The sequence below is a fragment of the Gorilla gorilla genome, chromosome 1 (assembly GCF_029281585.2).
Source record: "Gorilla gorilla gorilla isolate KB3781 chromosome 1, NHGRI_mGorGor1-v2.1_pri, whole genome shotgun sequence".
NCBI classification, from domain to species: Eukaryota; Metazoa; Chordata; class Mammalia; order Primates; family Hominidae; genus Gorilla; species Gorilla gorilla.
The window spans coordinates 178,509,898-178,534,359 of NC_073224.2; the positions used below are offsets into that span (position 1 = coordinate 178,509,898).

Below are 24,462 nucleotides of genomic sequence, written 5' to 3' on the forward strand. Positions count from 1 at the left end.
GCACTCCAGCCTGGGTGACAGAAGAGACTCTGTCTCAAAAAAAAAAAAAAAAAAAAAAAAAAAAAAAAAAAAAAGTAACAATTCATGGCTTTCTTAATCTATATTGTGTATTTATGTTTTCTTTCATTATTTTTTTCTCTTTCTCTTTTCTCTCTGCTTTTCTTGGGCATAATTTAGTGGTTTAAAAAATTTTTTTGAGTTGGGTTCTTAATGCAATTATTTCATCCTTTCTTATTTGGTAGTACATTCATTCTTAACTATAACATGTTATTCAAGTTATGGTTTAACTAAATCTCTTAAATTTTTAAACTAAAAAAATTTACAAACAGTAAAAATTACTCTACTTCTTTGATAAAGTATCTATTCAAATCTTTTGTTTATTTTTAATTGGGTTGCTTGTTTTTATTATTGTTCAGATTTGAGGGTTCTTTAGGTATCCTAGATACAAGTTCCTTGTTGTATACATGTTTTGAAAATTTTTTTTTCAGCCTGTGACTTGTCTTTTCCATCTCTTAACACTGTCTTTTGACAAGAAAAATACTTTAGTTTTAATAAAGCCAATGTATCATCCTTGATGCTTTTGCTCTTATATCTCAGAAGCACAACCCAGAGTCACAAAGACTTTTTAGGATATTTTATTTTAGAAGTTTTATAATTTTAAGTTTTCTATTTAGTTCTATGATCCATTTTGAATTAAATTTTGTACAAAGTATAAAGTAGAATAGAGGCTGTTCTCCTCTTTCTTCTTTTTGCATGTGATGTCCAATTTTCCAGCACCATTTGTTGAAAAGACAATTCTCCATTGAATTGCCTTTGCACCCCTTTCAGAAATCAGTTGACTACACTTGTGTGGATCTATTTCTAGACTCTGCTCTATTCCATTGATCTATATATGTATTCTTTTGCCAATACTGCACCTTCTTGATTATTGTAGTTTCATAGTAAGACTTGAAATCAGATAGTGTGAGTGCTCCAACTTTGTTCCTTTCTTTCAAAAATCTTTTGGTTATTCTAGTGCATTTTTAAAAATATAAATCTTGAAATCAGATTGTTGATATCTACAAAAAAATGCCCTGAGATATCTATTACGAACAACTTGACTCTACAGATCAATTTGTAGAGAATTGACATCTTAACAATATTGTCTTCCAATCCAAGAATATGGTGTATTTTTCCACATTTTTAGGTCTTAGTTAATTTCTTTCATCATTGTTTTGGGTTTTCAGAATATACGTACTAACCATATTTTATTAGATTTATACCTAAGCGTTTTTGTACTTGTAAATGGTACTTTAAAAATTAGATTCAAATTGTTCATTACCATTACATAGAAATATAATTGATTTTTGTATGTAAACCATGTTACTGTTATCGGTGGAGTGTTTGTGCCTTCCCCAATTCATATGCTGATGTCCTAACCCCCAGGGCAACGGTATTTGGCGATGGGGCCTTTTAGAGGTAATTAGGGTTAGAGGGAGTCTTGAGGATAAGGCCCTCATGATGGGATTAGTGACCTTACTAGAAGAGATGCCTGAAGGCTGCTGAACCAGTTAGCAATGTCCTCCCTTGTCTACGGGTTTCACTTTTCCCAGTTTTAGTTACTCATGGTCAACCACAGAATGAAAATATCAAATGAAAAAATCCAGAAATAAACAATTCATAAGTTTAACATTGTGTCTTGTTCTGAGTGGCATGATAGAATCTCAAGCCATCCTACATCACCCTGCTCAGGCTGTGAATTATCCCTTCGTCCAGCAGATCCACACAGTGGAGGCTACCCACCCATTACTGTACAGGAAAAAACATAGTGTCTGTAGGGGCCGGTACTCTCCGTGGTCTCAGGCATCCACGGTGGGATAAGGGGTGTCTTGGAATCCATTCTCCATGGATAAGGGGGGACTACTGTATTACCTCTGTGATAGTTCATGTTTGTCAGCTTGACTGGATCACAGGATGCTCAGGTACCTCGTTAAACAGGATTCCTGGCTGTGTCTGTGGGGGTGTTTCCAGAAGAGATTAACGTTTGAACTGTAAAGTTAGTAAAGCAGACGGCCCTCCCTAATGTGGGTGGATATGATCTGATCCATTGAGGGTCCGTTAAGGGTAGTATAATAGCACAAGAGGGCAGAGGAGGGGTGAATTAGCTATCTGCCTGACGGCTTGAACCGGGACATCCATTTTCTCTCTTCCCTGGCACTCCTGGTTTTCAGACCCTCAGACTTGGACTGGAATCTCCACCATCAGCCTCTGGCTCTCAGGCCGTTGAACTACACCACCAGCTTTCCTGGGTCTCTGCTTGCAGACAGTAGATGGTAGGACATCTTAGCCTCCAAAATTGCGTGAGCCCATACCTTAGCTCTTTCCAGATACAGATATAAATACAGATATTTATCCTCTTGATTCTGTTTCTCTGGAGAACCCTGACTAATACAACCTCTCAGCTCCAAACACCACTGTTAAGTCCAGATCCTGTGTATTTTCCATCCCAGGAGATGATGAGGCTCAATTCACTCAAGCGGACAATGGGCCAAGAGTAGGAATCTCTGACTTCCTCTTGCTGTGCTGAGGGCAAATCCCTGGCTCTCTGTGGAATCACTGAGGATTTGCCCTGACTGAACATGTAGGTGGCTCCTGAAGGATCAGGACTTCCCCCACATAGTGTAACAGGCATGGGTGTGTGTCCTCAGGGGTCATGTTCTCCCCTCACCCACTGAATGCCCCCCACACTCTGAAAATGGTGCTGAGGTAACCAACAATTCAGTTGATGGTTCATGTACTGGCCACTCACTCCCAAAGGACAAAACTTTCTTTAAAAGTTTAGCCTATTCCCGTAGTGTTAACGTTATTCGGAGCTTTTCTTAATTATTCTGAAAGCACTGAAGGATTGTGAGGTGTCCACAAGTCCTAACTGTGAGCATTTTGGGGTGCAAGTATTCAGTAATATTAGTTGATAACAACTCTTTGTGTAAATAAATTTTACTCAGCTTTTGAGGCTCAGAGGTGAGCCCTCAGGGTGCACACTTTCCATTTGAGTGACTTTAATTTTTCTGTGTCTTATAGTTTCTTCTTTTATTGAATGGGACTTCTAGTTTCTATCCTACTGGAAGGATTAAATGATTAAATGAGATGACCCCATGACACAAGTAAAGCACCCTCTCTAGTGCTGACTGTTGGGTTTCAGGGCTGGACGTCTAAATGATGTAGGAATGAGAAGGGGCTGATACATCAGCCATGTATGCTTTTGTAGGAATAGGCTGAAATCCCATGTGATTGAGTTTACTAATCTAGGAATGAGAATGAAACAAAGTGTATGAGATTAGAGAACACTTTAATAATCCAGGTAAATGCTTTAAAACAAACAACTGGGATTGTGTGTGTGGTGTGTGTGTGCATGCACGTGCACTCACACACACATGTGCATGCATGTGAATGTATATGTGTACATCAAGATTTAGGGGAGCAATTTTTGAATTTTAGTACAATTTGTTTTAAAGCAATGGTCTGTAAGCTATGAGGTTTATCAGATTCTAGGTTTTACTACTGTTCCTGGTTCGTGACTGGCTCAGTTCAAGTCCATTGGAAGCCCAGTTAGGTAGAGATTGCTGAAGAGAAGAAGCAGAGTATAATAGGCTGAATCACGTCATATGTTGAATTCCCAGTGCCTCCGAAGGTATTTGGAGATAAGGCATATAAAGAGGTGGTTAAGTTAAAATGAGGCTGTTGTGCGGCGGGGGCTAATTCCACTGGCGTACTTATAAAAAGACATTTGGACACAAAGAAAGACACCAGAGACACCAGGGATTTGCAGGCAGAGAAAAAAGGTCACGTGAGGACTCAGCGAGAAGGCAGCCATCTGCAAGCCAAGGAGAGAGGCCCCAGAAGAAAGCAAACCTACAACACCTTGACCTTGGACTTCCAGTCTGTGGCCTTCCAGAACTGTGAATAAATACACTTCTGTGTCGAAGCCACCCAGTCTGTAGTATTTTGTTATGAAAACCTGAGCAGACAAATACAGAAAGAGAAGGCAGAGCTGAGAGGAACTGCCTGCAGATTTCTGTTCACAGAGTGGCAGCCTTTGTCAGGGCTGGTTAATAGCAGCAAACCGGCACCCTCCAGAATTCAGGGTTTGGATAACAGGAAGAGGATAAATCTCCAATAAGTTAAAAGTAAATTGAAAAAGAAGAATTCACCATCACTTCTGTCAGGAACTCATTCCAGCCATTTTTTTTTTTTTCCAGAGATTTTGGCTCCATCTTTCCCTTCTGCCTCGGATAAACCTTTCAAACACATTCATGTAAATGTTAGTTACAGTGTAGGGTTCTCCTAGAACGTCCAGGTTGACTGCTTGAGACTAGCATGTGCAGATTGTCTGCCTTCATTGATCTGCACTTCAGAGCCGGAGAAGGGCGAGGATGATTTAATGCCTATTTTCAAAGAATGAAGGATCTTTTTTCAGCTCTTGCCAAGGAACAGACAAAGGAAACAGGCTTCACCTGTAACACAAGGGGTTCCTGTTAGACAGGAGGCAGATTTATCAGGCAAGGAGACTGAAGACACATGAGTGAGTTATGGTATCTCCTTACCTGGAGATCTTCAGAGTAAGATGTACTTCCCTCTGACAGGAGCAGTCAGGGTGGGGGTGGGGGTGGGATTCCCAGCTGGAGGCAGAGAAATGGACTTCAGTGACCTTTGAAGGTTGAGTCCAGCCTTCTGAGTCAAGGATAAACTAAGATGGGAAAATTTATGGTTTTGACATCTATCATGTGAATAAATCTGAGCCTCTGCTGGAGTTTCAGGAGAAAGAAGATTCCGGAAGCCTGCTCTGGCTTGATCTCTCTATCAGTCAGGTTTCCAGTGGGAAACAGATGGCACATACAGCTCAAGATGGTTTGAGAGGGGTTTAATACAGAGACTTTTTACAAAAGCGTGGACAAGATGTAGGGAGAATACAAAGGATAGAGCAGTACCCCCAGAGCTTTTACCACCCCACGCCTGAAGGAATGAGAGAGAGAGCAGTTACTAGAAAGTAGAAGGAGAAATTCGGGTCCAGAGACTCTTGAGAGGAGCTGTGACCTTCTGTTGAGGAATGCCACCAGCCAGAGGGGAACCAGAGGGAGCCAGGGAAATACGATGAGTCTTTAAAAAGTTCATGGAAAATGTGTATTAGGAAAAAACTATGCTTGATTTTCAAAATTTTTACACCAAAATAAACTCATACTAACTTGTTATAACATGACTGAATAGGATCTAGTTTGAGGCACAAGAAGGATAAGACATCGATTTGAAAAGAACCCCTATCAGAGCAGCATGAATTCTGCTAAAATGAAAGCAAGAAGAAACAATGTATGGTGAAGCTTGGATGGAAGAATGGTGAGATCATTGATGCATCACAAAAAGCTTATGGGAACAATGCCTCCCAACAATCAGCAGTCTAGGCCAAGCATGGTGGCTTACTCCTGTAATCCCAGCACTTTGGGAGGCTAAGGTGGGCAGATCACTTGAGGTCAGGAGGTCAAGACCAGACTGGCCAACATGGCAAAACCCCATCTCTACTAAAAATACAAAAATTAGCTGGGCGTGTGGTGCACACCTGTAATCTCAGCTACTCAGGTGGCTGAGACATGAGAATTGTCTAAACCCGGGAGGCAGAGGTTGCAGTGAGCCGGGATTGTGCCACTGCACTCAAGCCAGGGTGACAGAACAAGACCCTGTCTCTAAGAAAAAGAAATCAGCAGGCTGCAAATGGATAACTCATTTTAAGAAGGAAAGAAACGATGTTGAAGATGAAGCCCACAGTGGCTGACTGTCCACATCAATTTGTGAGGAAAAAAATTAACCCAGTTCATGCTCTAAATGAGGAGGACCAATGATTAACAGCACAAAAATAGCCAACCTCACAGACATCTCAACTGGTTCAGCTTACACAATTCTCTGAGTGAAAAATTAAAGTTGAGTCACCCATTCCATTCAATGGGTGCCAAAACCCTTGTGCCCAGATCAGCTGCAGACAAGAGCAGAGCTTTCAATGGAAATTTTAAACAAGTGGGATAAAGGCTCTGAAGCACATCTTTGAAGAACTGCAACAGGAGATAAGACACGGCTTTACCAGTATGATCCTGAAGACAAAGCACAATCAAAGCAATGGCTACCAACAGGTGGAAGTGTGCCAGGCACCGTGAATCACACCTGTAATCCCAGCACTTTGGGAGGCTGAGGTGGAGGATCACTTGGGTCCAGAAGTTTGAGACCAGCCTAGGCGACATAGCAAGACTCCATCTCTACACAAAATAGAAAAAATTAGCCAGGCGTGGTGGTATGCTCTTGTAGTCCCAGGTACTCAGGAGGCTGAGGTAGGAGGATTGCTTAAGCCCAGGGAGCAGAAGCTTCAGTGACCTGTGATCATGCCACTGTACTCTGGCCTGGGGAACAGAATGAGACCTTGTCTCTCAAAAAAAAAAAAAAAAAAAAAAAAAAAAAAAGTAAAGAAGTAGAAGTGGTCTAGTCAAAGCAGCAAAACTGTTCTAGTCAAGAGCAAAGGTCATGGCAATGGTTTTTTGGGGATGCTCAAGGCATTTTGCTTATTGACTTTCTGGAGAGACAAAGAACAATAACATCTACTTACTATGAGAGTGGAGAAAGTTAACCAAAGTGTTCACAGAAAAATGCTCAGGAAAGCTTCACCAGAGAGGCCTTTTCCAGCACAACAGTGCTCCTGCTCATTCCTCTCCTCAAACGGGGGCAAATTTTATGAGAGTTTCAGTGGGATATCATTGGGCATCCACATCACAGTCCTGCTTTGACTCTTTCTGACTTCCTTTTGTTTCCTAATCTTAAAAAAAATATTTAAAGGGCACCCATTTTTGTCCTGTTAATAATGTAAGAAAGACTGCACTGACATGGTTAAATTCCTGGGACCCTCAGTTCTCAAGGGATGGACTAAATGACTGCGATCATTCCTCACAAAGATGTCTTGAAATTTATGGAGCTCATGTTGAGAAACAAAGTTTGTATTTTAAAACAATTATTTTATCTTTTTTTTGCAGCCTCTGCCTCCTGGGTTCAAGTGATTCTTCTGCCTCAGCCTCCCGAGTAGTGGGGATTACAGGTGCCCGCCACAAAGCCTGGCTAATTTTTGTATTTTTAGTAGAGACAGGGTTTCACCATGTTGGTCAGGCTGGTCTCGAACTCCTGACCTCAAGTGATCTGCCCGCCTCGGCCTCCCAAAGTGCTGAGATTACAGGCATGAGCCACCGCACCCAGCCAAAAATTATTTTATCTTTTTAACATGACCCCCAGGAAAGCATTATTTTTATCTTTTAACTCCATTTCTCCAGGAACTTCCTCTAGTCCCTGCATAAATACCCTGACATCACTCTCCTCCAATCCACCATTCTGTCAGCGCTTCCAATCTGCTGATCTCAATTGAAAGCTCTAGGTCAGGGAAGCCCACTGATGTGGTCCACACAGGTCAGTCTTCTGAGCAGAGAGGATTTTGGAGAAGATTGGAGAGTGCATCTGGAGGGGAACACAGGATAATAGGATGCTCATCCCCTCACAGTATAGAGTGTATTTTATATGCCAAGCACTGTTCTGGGCATTGGGAAGAGGGCGGTCAACCAGACTTCATTTTGGAACAAATTGTGATTTACACATGTCAGGCACTACACCCCTTAAGCCTCTGAGTGTTTGCACTTTAAGGTCATACACAGGTAGCTATTAAGTAGGGAAGAAACGCTACTGAAACTGTGCCTCAGCATCCTCATCTGTAAAATAGGGATAACAATGGTGTCTCTGCCACCGGGTTGGATTATATGTGCAAGTGTGTGGAAAGCACTTAGAATAACACACGGTGTGAAGTTAAGGGTTCACTCAGCGCATGTGGCTGTTGTTACTATTAGTGTCATTATATCTTCCAGCCAATCTCTTGAACTCTTCCTCATCCTTGAACTCCTAGACTGTGTATCTCCTCCCTGTAGCCTCCAGGGGCTCCCTGTAGAGCCCCTGCTCCTCCCTCTTCTCTCTTCCTTGGGCATGGTTGGTTCCCAGATTACCTGGCCCATGATGTCTTCCTGGTTTTTGCAAGGCTGTGGCGTGATTATTCGGTTTGCATGTCTGCTTCCTCTACTAGACTCCATCCTTCTGGGATGATCTCAAATTCATCTCCTTTGCTAACCCCAAGTTCTGGCACATGGGAGCTACTCAATGATGTTTGTTGTGTTTGTTTTGAATGACTTTACATAATGAGCTTTTGTAGTTTCATAGAAAAGAGTTGGCCCAGGTCAGGGTTCAGAGCCATGGTGGTGGAAGTGGAAGCAGCAAGTGAGCTAGAGACGAAGTGATCTTAGAGCCTTCAAGAATCTAGCCCCACTGCTTCCACACAGCCTGACCAGGGAATTCTTTCTTCCCTGGCTAGCAACTGACTTCTGGTCCCCAAGAGCACATATTCTCAAAGGAAAGAAGCCTGTTGAACAAGGAGGCATGAACAGAAGCACTTTATTTTTATTTTTATTTTATTTATTTATTTTTTTGAGATGGAGTTACTCTCTTGTTGCCCAGGCTGGAGTGCAATGGCGCGATCTTGGCTCACTGTAACCTCTGCCTCCCAGGTTCAAGCGATTCTCCTGCCTCAGCCTCCTGAGTAGCTGGGATTATAGGCATGCACCACCATGCCCGGCTAATTTTGTATTTTTAGTAGAGAAAGGGGTTTCTCCATGTTGGTTAGACTGGTCTAGAACTCCCGACCTCAGGTGATCTGCCTGCCTCAGCCTCCCAAAGTGCTGGGACTACAGGCGTGAGCCACCGTGCCTGGCCTATTTTTATTTTTTGAGACGGAGTTTCCCTCTTGTTGCCCAGGCTAGAGTGCAATGGCATGATCTCCACTCACTGCAACCTCCACCTCCTGGGTTCAAGCAATTCTCCAGCCTCAGCCTCCCGATTAGCTGGGATTACAGGTGCCCGCCACCACACCTGGCTAATTTTTTTTTTTTTAGTAGATACGGAGTTTCACCATGTTGGCCAGGCTGGTCTTCAACTCCGTCACCTCAGGTCATCTGCCTGACTTGGCCTCCCAAAGTGCTGGGATTACAGGCGTGAGCCACTGTGCCCAGTCCAGACAGACTTTAATCTTGAGTTTTCAACCAGAATTATTCATCTTCCCTGTTAAGGTGGAAATAGTTTTTTTGTCTTTTTTTGTTTGTTTGTTTTTGTTTTTAATATCAGTAGAAGGTGACAAAGGACAGGGTCCTTTGTCATTCAGTAGGCCCTCTCTTAGCCTTCGCTTTCCCTGTTAGATGAAACAATACAAAACAAAACAAAAATCAGCAGCATAGAACTGTCCTGAAGCACCTTGCCCTTTGGGCCAGTTATTTGCCCACAGTTTCCAGACAGTCAGGACACAAACCCAAGGGCAAGTCCCTTGGTCCTGCCCATGATTAATCTGTGAAACAGTCTTGGGATTTCATCCCATAGGGTCAACTTCCAAGGTCAGGAATATGCTTCCAATTTTATGGTAGAACATGCTGAACTGTGTATGCCACATTGATGTAATCCACCAAATCCAGTGAAAAACTCTTCAGGACAAATGACCCAGTTTCTTAAGCAAATTGTTACAAGGAAAATACCAGAGAGGGAAGGAGACCCTATAGTTATAAAGACTTAAGGCATATACAAACCATTTAGTGAATTTTTCTTATTTGGACAAACTATTTTTAAAAAATTATAAGATAGGAATTTTTGAACAGACTGGTTATTCAGTGATATTAAGAAATTATTGTTACTATTTTGAGGTATAAAATGGTATTTTGAGTACGTCTTATAAAAGAATTCTTGTCTTTTAGAGATATAGTCTAAAAATTTAGGGACGAAATGAAATTTATGGATACCTGATATTTGTTTTAAAATAACCTGGGGGTGGTCAGTCAGGAAGTGGCTGGGGTGTAAAGGGGGGAGCCATTGATTACAAGTGATGGACGATAGGTACATATTAATTTGTTCATCAATCTCTTTAATTTGTACATGCATGATATTTTTCCATAATAAAAAATTTAATGTGGTAGTAGAGATAAATGTGCTTTTTATTTGTTTTACCAGGTTTCCTATAAAAAGACTTAAAATCCATACTGAGTGTGCCCGATGGAAAGCAAGTTTACAATGGCCTAATATGTTTCAGAGATGAACCAGAAGGTATTTCATTCCTCATAAGTCAAGGGAAGCCCTGCTTCTCCGCCAGTGGGATCTTTACTATTTAGCCATGTTCTTTTACCAAAGAGGCAGAACGTGGATGGTTAAAGTGATGACTGGTGCCAGTCTCTTGGCCTCCTTTCCTTGCCTGTTAAGAGTGGATTTCCCAGCCGGGCGCGGTGGCTCACGCCTGTAATCCCAGCACTTTGGGAGGCCGAGGTGGGTGGATCACGAGGTCAGGAGATCGATACCATCCTGGCTAACACGGTGAAACCCTGTCTCTACTAAAAATACAAAAAAATAGCCGGGCGTGGTGGCGGGTGCCTGTAATCCCAGCTACTGGGGAGGCTGAGGCAGGAGAAGGGCGTGCACCCAGGAGGCGGAGCTTGCAGTGAGCCGAGATCGCACCATTGCACTCCAGCCTGGGCGACAGAGCGACACTCCGTCTCAAAAAAAAAAAAAAAAAGAGTGGATTTCCCTGGCAGTCAGAATACCGTTAAGGAAAATACGAACCAGAGCCAGGTGAGGCCATCTCTCTGGGTTCCATCCAATCTAGTCTGGTGCCTGATGCTTGGAATTGTGCTTCCCAGCACATTCTCATCCATGTTCATTGAGCCATTCGGACTTCTCTCTTGAGGGAGGCAGAGATTGCTGCGTTCATTTTACTGGTGAGGAAACGGAGACTCCGAGGTGTAGTAACTCGCTTAGTGTTATGTGGCCAGTAAATGGTGGAAGTGGGACTCACAATCCAGTCCTCTAGTTTCAAGCCAGGCTCCTTTCCACTATACAATACTGCCCTCCAGGGTGCCAGGGTTCTTCTCCTTGCAGAGGCACCAGAGTAATAGTTGTTATGTGGCTGATAACTGCGCTGGGTGTTTTACATGCATTAATTTCATTTAACCCTTTTAATGACCTTATAAGGTAGTTACTACCCTTATTCCCATTTTACATATAGGGAAATTGAGGCTCTTAATATTGCAGAACTGATAAAATGACAAACCAAGACTTAACCCCAGTGTGTCTGGTCTCAGATCCTGGATTCATTTTTTTTCCTTTCATATTTCTGTTAACTCTTAAAAATATTTTGAGTTAGCCAGTATGGTGGCTCACACCTGTAATCCCAGCTGAGGTGGGTGGATTGCCCGAGGTCAGGTGTTCCAGACCAGTCTGGACAACATAGTGAAACCCTGTCTCCACTAAAAATACAAAAAATTAGTTAGGTGTGGTGGTGGGCACCTGCAATCCCAGCTACTAGGGAGGCTGAGGCTGGAGAATCGCTTGAACCTGGGAGGCAGAGTTTGCAGTGAGTCGAGATCACGCCATTGGCGCCATTGCACTCCAGCCTGGGCAACAAGAGTGAAACTCCATATATATATATATATATATATATATATATATATATATATATATATATAGACACACACACACACACACACACACACACACACACACACACATATACATTTTTAAGTTTTGGCTGGGTGCAGTGGTTCATGCCTATAATCCTGGCGGGCACTTTGGGAGGCTGAAGTGGGCAGATCACTTGGGGACAGAAGTTCAAGACCAGCCTGGGCAACATGGCAAAACCCCATCTCTACTAAAAATATAAAAAATAGCTGGGCATGGTGGCGCACACCTGTAATCTCAGCTACTCAGGAGGCTGATGCACGAGGATCAAGAATTGCTTGAAACCAGGAGGTGGAGGCTGCAGTGAGCCAAGACTGTGCCACTGTACTTCAGCCTGGGCAACAGAGTAAGAGTCCATCTCAAAAAATTCTTTTAAGTTTTAAATTGATACATAATAATCATATATATTTATGGGGTACACGTGTTCTTTTAATGAATGTATACAATGTGTAACGATAAAATCAGGCTGATTGAAATATCGATCACCTCCAATGTTGATCATTTCTTTGTGTTGGGAACATTCAAAACCCTCTCTTCTAGCTATTTTGATATGTACAATATATTATTGTTAGCTACATATATCCTACTGCGCTATAAGAACACTATAACTTATTTCTCCTAATTGTAATTTTGTACCCATTAGCCAACTTGTTATCCTGCACACCCCGCTTTTCCTGCCTCTCACCAATGTTCTACTCTCTACAAGGTCAACTTTTGCTTTCACATATGAGTGAGAACATGCAGTATTTGTCTTTTTGCACCTGGCTTATTTCACTTAACGATAATGTCCCCTGGGCTCATCCATGTTGCTGCAAATGGCAGAATTTCATTCTTTTATGGCTGAATAATATTCCATTGTGGATATATACCACATTTTTTTAAATCCTGGACTCATTTTGTATGCTACTTCCTCCTACTTAGTTGAGGCAGGTGTTAGATGAAAGGTTTCAGAATTCCCCCAAATAGAGGCCTGAAAATGATCAGGAAGAGGAAGAAGGTTTATGCCAATGGTGCACTGAAAGAATGCCTTATGTCTACATTTTGGAATCATTTGTTGAGTTAGTTACAGCATTCACATAGCATTTACAATATGCCAAGCCTCTATTAACCACTTTACAAAATTTAACTCATCAAAAATCTACATCAGCCCTGTGAAGTAGTTCGGTGCTGTTGTAATTATTCCCATCTTACCAATGGGGAAACTGAGGCACTTGCCAACACCACAGAGCTAATAAAATGCAGAGCCAGGATTGAACCCAGGCTGTCTGGGTCTGAGTCCATGGTTTTGATCACTGCATTACCTTCCCTTTGAGCCCAGTATTACACACCACTTGTCATAGAGTATGTCAATAAAGGGGTGGTGTTGGCTGACTTTCATTCCAATTTCTTAATCTCAAAATACTCAAGACTGAAATAAGGTAGTGACTGATTTGGTCTAACTTAAACTCTAAGGCACGTACATGTGAAATTGCTCTATTCACTTGAGTCAGCAATGTGTTTTGAGGACTGACTATACCTTTCTGAGAGCTACAATAATAAGAGAGAACATATTCAATTTAATGGGATAAATCACCTATAGCACTTGGCACATGAAAGAGCTCAATACGCAGTGCTTATTAATATCTGTATTAATCTCTCGCATCTATCCACTTCTCTTACATTCTATCATGGGCACCACAGCCTGGGAGTCTGTCATCTCTTCCATTGCTGCAGTGGCTTTCTTCGGCAGCCCTCTCCACTCAGGTCATACTTCTCTCTCCTAACTAGGCTGCAGTAATGTTCTCTAAGCCTTCCGCGGGGAAGGATTATCCTTCTAGGTCCTGTCAAACCCAGGCATGGCCTGGTGACTTCCTCTGGCCAGTGAAATGTGAGCGGAGTGGCGTGTGTCAATTCCAGTTGGAATATTAAAAGCCAGCTATGTGCCTTGCTGACACATCCAGCAGTGGTCCAGATGGTAGCTACTTTTCACCCTGGGTCCCGGAATGAGATCCTGTGCAGAGGCCCCAGGCAACCTTTGATAGACATGTAAAATCGGTGGTAAACCTTTATTGTTGTGAGCCACTGAGATTTTGGACTTGTTTGTATGACAGCATAGACCTAATCTGACTGATACATGTTTTATAAAGTGCTTAGAAGGTAGGACAAACCTGCCTGCAAGGTCCCACAATGTCTTGACCTAAATATCAAGCTTCATTTCGTACTGCATTTCTTCTCCGTTTCTCTCTTCATCCAAACAAGCCTTCTTCTATCCCCTCACAGGTGCCGAGCTCCATTTGACTCAGGTTCTTTGTACGTGCTGGTTTTTCTGCGCAGAATGTTCTTTCTTCCCTCTTTTGCCTGGTTAATTTCTACCTATCATACTAGTCTCACTAGGCTTTCATGGCAATGTATATCCTTTTTTAAACAAATTTATTTTGAGACAGGGTCTCGCTCTGTCACTCTGGCTGGAGTGCAGTGGTACGATCATGGCTCACTGCAGCCTCGATCTCCCAGGTTCAAGCCATCCTCCCACCTCAGCCTCCCAAGTAGCTGGGACCACAGGTGCACACCACCATGCTCAGCCAATTTTTAAATTTTTAAATTTTTGTTAGAGATGGGGTCTCCCTGTGTTACCCAGGCTGGTCTCGAACTCTTGAGCTCATGGCATCCTCCTGCAACAATGTATAACATTTATGGCACGTATCACAACCACATGCTTACCTCTGCTGCTGTTCAAACATTATTTGAATGTTTCGTTTGTCCACTAGAATACATACTCTATCAGCATAGATGCCCAATCTTTACTATTTCTAGCCCCTGGCATGGTCTCTGGTACATAGTAGGCACTCAATAAGTATTTATTGAATAAATAATTAATAGAGTCAATATATTGCAGTGATTATAGGATGGAGGTTGGGGCCGGATTTCTTGGATTCAAATCCCCCTTTGTCAATTACACACCATATGGCCTTGGATAAATTATTTAATCTCCCTCTGCCTTGGTTTCCTCATCTATAAAAGGATAAAAGCAGTACCTCTCTCCCAGGGTGGCTGTGAGGTTTGAATGGACTGAGATATGTCTGCTGTTATTTATGTATCGTCTTGTCTCCAAGCTGTCTCATCTATATTCTGCTTCATGGGGTTGGGGCTGATATTTTTCTCATTACCTTTTCCAGACTCCCTTGCCTGATGGCTACCATTAGGTCCAGCCCATGAGAGACACAGGCAGGAGCCTAGGAGGAGGAGGAGGAGGAGGAAGAGGGCGAAGGGATTTCTTTCTGGTTTCAGTTTCTGTCCACAATGCCACCGCAGCAGAGAACAGCTGCACCTGCAGCCTCCAGCTCCTTTGGGCACTCTGGCACCAGCCACACCTCACCTTCTCAGAAGTACTAATCTCCCCTTCATTCTCTGCAGTGATTCTAGCACCAGCACCCATGTCTTCTCAGAGGTCTGGCCACTGGCCATGTGCTGTCCCCACCTTTGTGGTGACCACCTCCCTCAGGAAAGACCCAAATATCAGCTGTGTGGTGTCCCTCCTTGAGTGCCTAGGTTCTGGTAAGCCCACCTTTCCCTTCGGTTTCCCCAGCTCCAGGAGTGGTGGCTGTATCCTGCAGTTACTAATACCTAGGCAACTTTACAGCCCCTGTTGGAAAACCCATTGAATCTTATTCTGATTCCCGATTGGGCCCCAACTGATACAATCTATACAGCACTCAGAACAATATCAGGCACACAGTAAACACTATGTCAGTGTCAAATCCTGTATTTGTCCAAGTAGGTGAAAAAAGTAACACTGCCCATCAGAACACAGCCAAGGATGCTATGTGCCTGACAAACCCCATGGTGCATAAAGACCATCTTCTGTAGGAGCCTCCAGTCCACACCCGTGACTGTCACTCAATCACCCAGGCAAGCTGTAAAGCAAATGATGACACAGCTTCCATAGCATTAGCAATTTTTTATTTTTCCTTTTTTGTTGCATAGGAAATGCAGTACTTGCTTCCAGTAATTGTATTGTAATGTGAGAAGGTGGTAGCACTAATGGTTGAATACAAGAGTTAAACTAATCCACACCAGCTCAAAAAACCTGTGGAGATTTAGTTGAATAAGAATGGACGCCCACAGTGATTCTCAACCAATTACAAATTTTCACAGAACACAGTAAAACTGAAAGGGTAACTATGAGAGTCAATACAAGTATACTAGAGGCACAGGGGGCCCGGCTCATAAAAACAGATTTCAGACCAAGTTATTAACACGGGGGGTGTTTCGTTTCATAACAGATCTCTTACCATCACTGGAAGTGTTCCATCCCCTCCCCCTACAATTTGAAATGGAAAACAGAGGTATTCCGAGTGGACAGATTTCCATGTGTGGTGGGAAAAGTCCCCAGTGAATTTTGCTCTGGTGAGAGGGCAGGGCTAGGGTGGGGCGGGGGATCAGGGATTTGCCTTTGAGAGTCTTCCTAAAGGATCTCCTAGAACCTGATAAAGCTCCTAGTCTAGGTCTAGTTAGTATCTCAGTGGTGAGGCTACCAAATGCCTTCGCAGTGCAGAGACGATGGTCTGAGACCAGGGAGAAGGCACCGAGCCGGCAGTTCTCTCAAGCCTCTGTCCCAGCAGAGCTAGCGGCCTTATGACCTTCGGTTGCAATGTCAAAAGAAAAAAAAAACAAAAAAAAAAAGCCAAAAAAAAAAAAAAAAAAAAAACCCAAAAAGGCTAATTTACAGACTATTACCAAAAAATAAAAATTTAAAAAATAAGAACAACACAAATAAGTCAAAGGAAAAATAAAAGCTTTTTTCATTTTGAGAAGTTGAGTATAAAAACAGCAGGAAAAATGGCCCAATACGTTGGACACTATTTGTCCTTGAAACCACTGCAGAGATACAAAAGTTCACATTGTATGACCTGGTGGGTGTCTTCCACCATGAAGGTGCTCTGGTTAGATTAGAGGTAGCACTTCCACTGTATGCTCTTGTGGTTCAGACACATTTTGGGAAAGTTTATTTTTCTGAATCAAATAGGCGAATGCGTCTACATGTAAAACTCAGGATACCAGGCACACGGATGAGGTCCCACGCCCACACACTGTCTCCCTGTTCTCATGACCAGCTGTGGGTGGTCCCCCTTATCTTTCTAAGCATTTCCGCTATCTGCTCCCCACATACCATCCCCCTAATCTGGGAAAGGTAACTCTCTGGGGAATAAAAGGCAGATGGGCGCTGGTTTAGGGAAAAAAATGAGATGAAATTTATTTAATTTGGGAAGCAAGTAATTTCAAATTTAGACCAAAAAAAGTATATTAAAAAATCCCGTGTTAATAGCAAACTTCTTTTTCTTATGAATCGGGCCCAAAGTTTGTACAGAGTTTTATTTTTGAAGAAAATATTGCAACTGTGCATGAAACTAAATAGCCATGTGATTTCTTACATTTTTTTTCTTATTTTTCCTTTTAATATGAGGAGGTCTGGTGTGAAGACAGATCAAGCATGGGTACCTGGCTTGAACATTGTCCATTAAGAAAATGTATCAGTCTCCGCATAGCGTCAGTCAAGGGTCAAGGAAAATGCCCCCGACTCGCAAATGTTCTCAAAGAGTGTCTTCGCAGCACAGTTCTTGAAATTCAAATAGTCGTTTTGAGACAAAAATCTTGCCAGGTACTGATTTCTGAAATCAAACACCCATGCTTGTCCCCTAGGAAAAAGAAAACAAAAAACAAAAACAAAAACAAAACACGAGTAATACTGAATTTAAGTAAATGTATACCTCCAAAATACTGAAAACAGCCGAAATCAAGAAAAGACAGAATTTGCGTTCTCAGTGAAATACCTTTAAACCTAGCTGACAAGAACCAAGTCGGAAAAAAAGACTAACATAACTTTGAGTAATATTCATACAGTTCACTAAGCATTATGGAATAGCATGCATTAATATTGTACGGTTATTTTACATCACCTATACCAGAAGGTCCTGACTGACAGACAGCGAAGGCTACCGGTGTAGAAAAATCTTACTTCAGAAGAGCAATATAATACAGATTTCACAGGCACTACATTTTAATATATCAGGTATTATGCTGGTTTTCTTATAATTCTTTCTGTCCTAAAGCTGGCATTATAACAATGACCAAAAAGGCAAGGATTGAAGTAAACGGAAAGTAGATACCAAAGTTGATATAGTTTTTTTCTTCAGATAGATTAGTGCATAGTTCTCATGCAGATAAACACTGCTATGCATTTACACTGTTGGAAAGCAGAGTGAATTGAGCCCAAGTTGTCACATTTGTGTAAATCATTTTGTCAGCCTATAATAGCACCATGTAATGGATTTGCATTAAACATTAAATTGATTTCAAAATTGGTGACACAGTATTCACTACAGTTAAGTGCTATGGAATAGCTTCAATGTTACCTGCTATATATCAAAGCAATTTTCATCCCACTGCTTTTTTATTGGAAAAAATAAAAGGAAAACATACACGACGCTAATTAGACGAATGCACAGCCTTGGACGTGGAGAAGGCAGAGCGGGTTTACTGTCAAACAGTAACTACATGCATTGACTTCAAGACAGAATTGGCCTTGGAAGCCTATTTGAATGAAAGCCGAGCCGGTGGGCAGTGCAGCTTTCTGAGACTGTCTTTGGACAGATCTCGAAGGGTGGGTTGTGAGGTGCCACTGAAGCTCTCCTTACATTACTATGGTGGTTGTGTTTTAGATTTGTTCTATGGAGGCCTGCTACCAGAAATAAAAAAGAAAAGAAAGAATGAAGACAAGAAAGAAAACAGAAGCAAACAAAAAGAGAGAGAGAGAGAGACACCACCACCACTATGGACAAAGATATTTCTAGAGACATGATGCAAAGTACATTAAATGACATTCTTAGAATCCCTTTCCCCTAAAAAACAAAAAAAATTCATAGAAAAAAAAGGTTTTTCTTTATCCAGGTTTTGTCAGTCCTTTATGCCACTGTAACTACAGGATTCAAAGCTTATGGGGCTAAGGGCTTGGAAAAAATCAAAGACAAACTTTTGGAGATGGGTCTTGCATATTCCTGTGGGCTGACTGAACACCGTGGCTCAGGGAAGTCTGGGTTCCTTCACACTTTGACTGTCAGAAAATGAAGATCACAAGCTCTGGGAGGTGTAACCTTGTCGGCCTGCCTAGAGCCCACACCTGGCGGCGGCAGGGACGGGCCTGGGGAGCGGGCTGACCATATGTAACTGTCATACCAGGGTGTGAAGAAACAGAACATCAGTTCAAACCTCAGAGGAAAGAGAAGGCTCTCTAGGATGGAGAGCGTGGCATTACTGGGAGGCCCTCTGCCCACGAATGATCAGAAAAGGGGCGTTTTGCCGGCAGGGACAAGGGCCAGAAGAAAAAGTCTACAGAAAAATGCTAAGATTTAGTGTTCGTGCCTCTGACTTCAGTTCCCAAAGAAAAAACAAACAAACAAACAAACAAAAAAAACACAGAAATTTGAGGGACTCATCTTTGCCCAATCTTGTTAATGCCATTTGATGGGAAAGAAAAAATTCAAATGTGTCTCAGAGTCAAGGGCTGGGCCTTCAAATGCTGATAGCTCTCAGTCTGTCTGTCTACACACCCCAGGTAGCAAAGTCTTCCTCAAGCATCTTCACTATGCTTTTAAGCTAAAAAGCAAAAACACTGGCAACTGTTGGTGTTTCTTTTTTCCTGCTTGATCACAACTGAACTAGTTTCCTGCTGCTTTCTGGACAATGAAACATGAACAAAAATGTGACTTAGTGTATTTAATACTTAACCCCTGTTCGTTATCACCCTAGACTGCCTCCCTAATGTTTTAAAGCCTTTAAAACATTTTTTTCCTGCAAATCTGTTCAGAGTTCCCTAATTTTAGCTTCATCAAACTTAATACAACAAAATACCTTCAAAAATACAGCATACCTGTAACGTCCATTTACAATGGTTTTTCAGTAGACCTATACTTCTCAAGCATAGGAATATGCCATACCATTGAGAGAAAAAAATAATTGTATTTAAATACTTACAAAAAAAAAAAAAAGGAAACAGGAAAGTTTTAAACTTAAATCCAGTTCCCAAAGGGGGGGTAAAAAGAAAGAAAAGCAATTCTATGAACGCTGCCTTTATAATGAACAATCAGAAATTTTACTAGGCTAATTTGACAGAAATTTTTCCTCATTTAAACAACATTACAAAAGTCCTGCATTATAAAATAGGGTAGAATAAATCAGTGTAATCAATAAAACTATACAACAATACAAATTACATATCTTCTGAGCGGGCAGTTTATTCTCTCTCTTTGCAGTCATGACTACAACATGCTCACTAAAAACAACTAAAACTGCCCAAACTATTGCTTAGTTTGTTTTGTTTAAAAAAGGGTGCAATTTTATTGTATATACAACCAATTTACTGGTAATACCTTGGCTTATTGCAAGGTTCTGACAAAATGTTTGTCTAGGCTTTTTTCCCTTCACTGTGAAGCACTGAAAGCTGCTATTTTTTCTTTTTTTTTTCTTTTTTCCTTTTTTTTATTTTTTAGTGCACATATGTCATAATAAAGTAATGCCCAGCTAAGTGCTATAGGGGAAGGCAAAGTATGCTGGCTGGCTATAGGAAGTGACACCATACACTGACAATCACACCATACAACAGCGCCAAACGACTATTCAACCACTTATCAGACACATATGAAAATCCAAAATGTTTTATTTTATTTTTTTTTCCTTAAATAGAGATAACCAGTAAACAATTTTCAGAACTTGGAAGTTTAAAAACGTGCATATAAAAATGGGCATTATATACTTTTTATTGAATGTGGATTGACTGCAGTCTGCTAAGAAAAATGGGGTGTGGGAGCTGAAGAAAAAGGAAGTTGTCTTTTTTTTTTTAAGGCTTGCTTGTGAAAGGAACAGTTGTAAAAACAAAATTGCTTGAAGCAGGGTCAGCTTAGTGCTTCACAGTTTGACTGCTTCTCTAAGAGGAGCCCTTCCTGCGCACGTGCATTCAAAAATCACAAAAAAGTACAAAGACAAACACCTAAAACACACTGCGTCAAGTGCAGCACCGACTTTGGTCAAATAAAAAAAAATAAAAGAAAAATTAATAATTGCTAAGCTTTTCTACATGATATAAGCAGGTATTGCATATTTTCATATATCTGGGGGAAAATAAAGGAAGACTCCAAATAAATTGTAAAATGCAGCAACATCCAAAATACTGATATTCTAAGCATCTACAGATCTCAGAATAGCACTGCCACCGACCGTACAGGACAATAAAGACTACTCCTATCTGCGGAACAACTAGCTTTCTATTTAGTTCTAGATGTTGAAACTGACGATGGCTGACATAAAAGTCACATTTACAAAAAGTGTCTCCAAATGCTTGACTAGGGAAAAACCCCTTTCAATAGAGGAGCATGTGCAACAATTCCACAAATAATCGCTATCCAGGGCAAGGCACATTGATATGGAATTTTTGTTTTCGTGCAAATTAAGGAAAAAAAACAAAACAAAACAACATTGTTTCGGGGAGAAAGATGAGGAGCAAAGTGTCTTCCCAAGAATTTCAGTTACTTGATTGTATAGGACAGTAGTAGAACCCTTCTGAAGGGCTGAAAAACATAGTTTAAAGGCAAGTGCCTAGAGTAGGGTTACAATATTGTGTCTTAATGCACTCTACTTTATCCTACATTAACTATATAAAAATTAGTTACTAACACTAGAACATGCAGAGACTTTCTCTGATCAGCAGGGCTTGCCAACCAGAACGTATATATATGTATAGTATAGGAAACCTTCTTGAAGTCGCATGGGAAGCAAAGGGGTGCTTCGCTGTCTGGTAGAAAAATCACTTGCACTTTTTTTTGTTTTTGTTTCTGTGGTTTTTTGTTTTTTTTGTTTTTGTTTTTGTTTTTTTTTTTTTTTTCATAAGATACAGGACGTTTGGGGGTGCAAACTTTTTTTTTTCCCTAACAAGTACCCTTGATCTGAATGGGCACCAGCATTTGTGTCAGTATTGGTTTCATTATTATTATTATTATTATTACTATTATTATTTCCCATAGCCCAGTTCAGGGATGCAAAGGTCTTTAAAACTTCTGGACAATCTCTGGTACAATGAGGTGTCTGATAACTGATAAATCCTATGATGCCAGATAGGTGTAAAATTTTTTAGAATTGGCATAATCCATTATAGTGACTTCTAGCTTATAAAATTAACAGATACCATGATTTCATTTTAGTCATGTGCTTTGATAACAGAAAATAATTAATTAGCATTTAATGTAGTTAACATATTGTGGTAAAAGCACCATTAGATTTGTTTTTTTGTTTTTTTTTTAAATTTCCTTCAGTTTTTAAAGGGATACAAGTTTAACAATAAAAAACATAAAAAGCAAAAATAGCTCCCCTTTTTCTTGCAAGGCTGTTTTTTACCCCAATAATTTAGAGTCCTGGGGTGAAAGGACTAGAAAAACAAAAATAGAATTTTCAACAATCTCTATCTTACAAAGATATTTAGCTATCCAATGAAATTGCACTTTACTCAATTCAAAATTCGATTGTTTTGATTGATTCCTGTCAGTTTCTGTCAAAACAGACCATCTTCCCCATTTCCATGTGAATTTTTGTGTCATTGTTGAAATTGTTGAAAAAATGTTGTTGTTGTTTTTTTAAATGTAAGTGCAGCATTTCAAAACTTTTAAAAAACTGAACAGTAGTAGTAGTAGTTTGCCATTTTTGGAATTGTTCTGCAATGTGAGTGGATTCATTGTCCTTGCGGGCCATGTTACATACTTAACTGCTGACTGCTGAACCAAAACAAACTAAAGGAACAAATAAAAAAGGAATATAACTGCATTTTCTTTTTCCAATATGTTACAGAAAAACATTGCCCTTTGACTGTCCCGTAAGTTATATATTGCAGATCTCAGCTACTACAAAAGATTTAGTTCTCCATGTGCCTCCTCAATGCTCAAGGAGGATCACACCTGTGTGGGTAAATTCATGAAATACTGTGAAACAGCCAGGCTCCGTAAGGAAAGTGTGTTACAACAGTGAGCAAGGGTAGTCCTCCGCTAGCCACATCACCTAATGCTCACGCTACCATGGAAACACTTCAAATGTTACAAAGCCCAACCATTTCCAGCACCATATGAGAAATTACAACAGTCCCTAAAGTATTTTTTTAAAAAAAAATCCCAAAAGGTTATGGCCTTTGCTGTTTGACCATAATGCTTGCTGTTTCCATGTACAAGTTGATTTGAATCGGTTTTTCTCCCCTTCCACTGACAGTGAAGTTGTAACTGCGCTGGGTTGAGGTTGCGTCCATGTTACAGAGTTGAGAAGGGGTCAGGTGGTCTGTCTGGTGGATGGTGGGACGCTGCAACTTTTATCCCAGGTACCAGGACTGGAAGACAAAAGGAAAAATACAATTAAAATCACAATTTGTAAAAACGTGTGTTTTAGAAGTTGCCTTTTCAACCACGAAATCAGGATCTACGTTAGGGATGCGGGAGGGATTCGCTGGGAAAAGTAAAGGCATGACAGACAATAAAAAATCCTGTGACACTGAAACTGATCTTACTCTTCTGAAATTATAAATCATTGTCTTCGCTGGGGTTTTCCAACATTCTGAGTGTATCTTACAGAATGAGGTATTTCTGTTCACTTGAAATACAAATAAGGGCTTTGTTAACTGATGGGGGCAGTTATAGGAGGGCAGGAAACTTGACCATCTTGTTTATCATTCAATCCTCAGTGCCTAGCCCAGTGCCTGGAATACAGAACGTTCTTAATGAAGAAGAGTTGAATGAATGGAGAATGGGTGAAGGGAGGGGTTTCATGTGGTAATGAATGGCTACTCTGATGATTTTCAACATCTCCTTTCAAATGAGGTGCAGGCACTGAAGCCACGATTGTGACACTCTCCTAACAGGCCCAGATGGTCAATAGCGACACAAGAATAAGTGGAGGTAAGGTGGAAAAAGTGCTAGACCCAGTCTTCCTGGGTGATTCTGAGCAAGTCACAGTATTTTTCCTTCCTTACATATGTAGGATTTTATGAGGGAAGATGCTCCTTTCAGCCCAATATATCTAAAATGGTATTTTCAAACATGAAACATAATAACTAAGTAGGATCAAGATTTTACTCTATTAAGTACCACATTGTCCAAAGGAAAAATGAGGCCACTGCGTACCCTTCATTCATGCTTGCGTCCATGCAGCATTTATTTAGAGCCTTCTGTGTGCCTGCCAGGCCCAGTTACTGGTTACCTTTTCCTTTCGTAAATCCTTAGGCGATTAGCTTTGAGCAATTGTCTGGTCATATATCACTTTATCTGCTGGCATTTCTTTTTCTGTTAGCTAGACAGAACGAGCAATTATGGACTAACATCAGAGTTAGTTTCTCCAGTGAAATAAAAAAGTATGTGGCTTTTGCCGACTTTTCTCTAGAGATACCTTGACAAATTCACTACATTTATCATTATTTACAGAAAAATTACCAAGGCCTAACAAAAGCCAATGCTTCTGAATTCTTTAAGTTGACAGTATCAGAAAGGGTTCTAATTGGGTTGCTTCAGGCAGGTGAAGGATCATCCCTGTGGAAGAGATTCCATTAGGTAACGTAAGGACTCATTTGGTCCCCAGGGATGAATGGCTAAGTGATAGCTACATGGAGTTTGGTATAAGATTTCCTAGTCACACAAGCCACCTTTGATTTCCAGAGGAGTTTAAAAAACTTAAGCCCAGACCAAAAAACTACGCATCCTGTAGACTTTTAGATGTTATTCTTTGACCACATGCTTTGAGGAACACAATAAAGCCTCTTGTGTCCTGAAAGGAAATCAGCCTGGCAAATACACACGGCCTAAATCTAGCTGGACAAAA

At 41.0% G+C, this 24,462-nt stretch overlaps 1 protein-coding gene across 4 annotated transcripts in view; it reads right to left on the reverse strand.

Moving 5' to 3' along the window:
- Positions 1-15,508: 15,508 nt before the first annotated feature.
- The window catches only part of NFIA (nuclear factor I A), a 388,160-nt gene continuing 379,206 nt past the window's right edge, over positions 15,509-24,462 (reverse strand). For all 4 annotated transcript variants that reach the window (XM_055361791.2, XM_055361718.2, XM_019019125.4 and 1 more), the window contains one exon: positions 15,509-22,981. In XM_055361791.2, the coding sequence (XP_055217766.1) occupies positions 22,905-22,981 (77 nt within the window). In that variant the 3' untranslated portion in view covers positions 15,509-22,904. The remainder of the gene's footprint in view (positions 22,982-24,462) is intronic.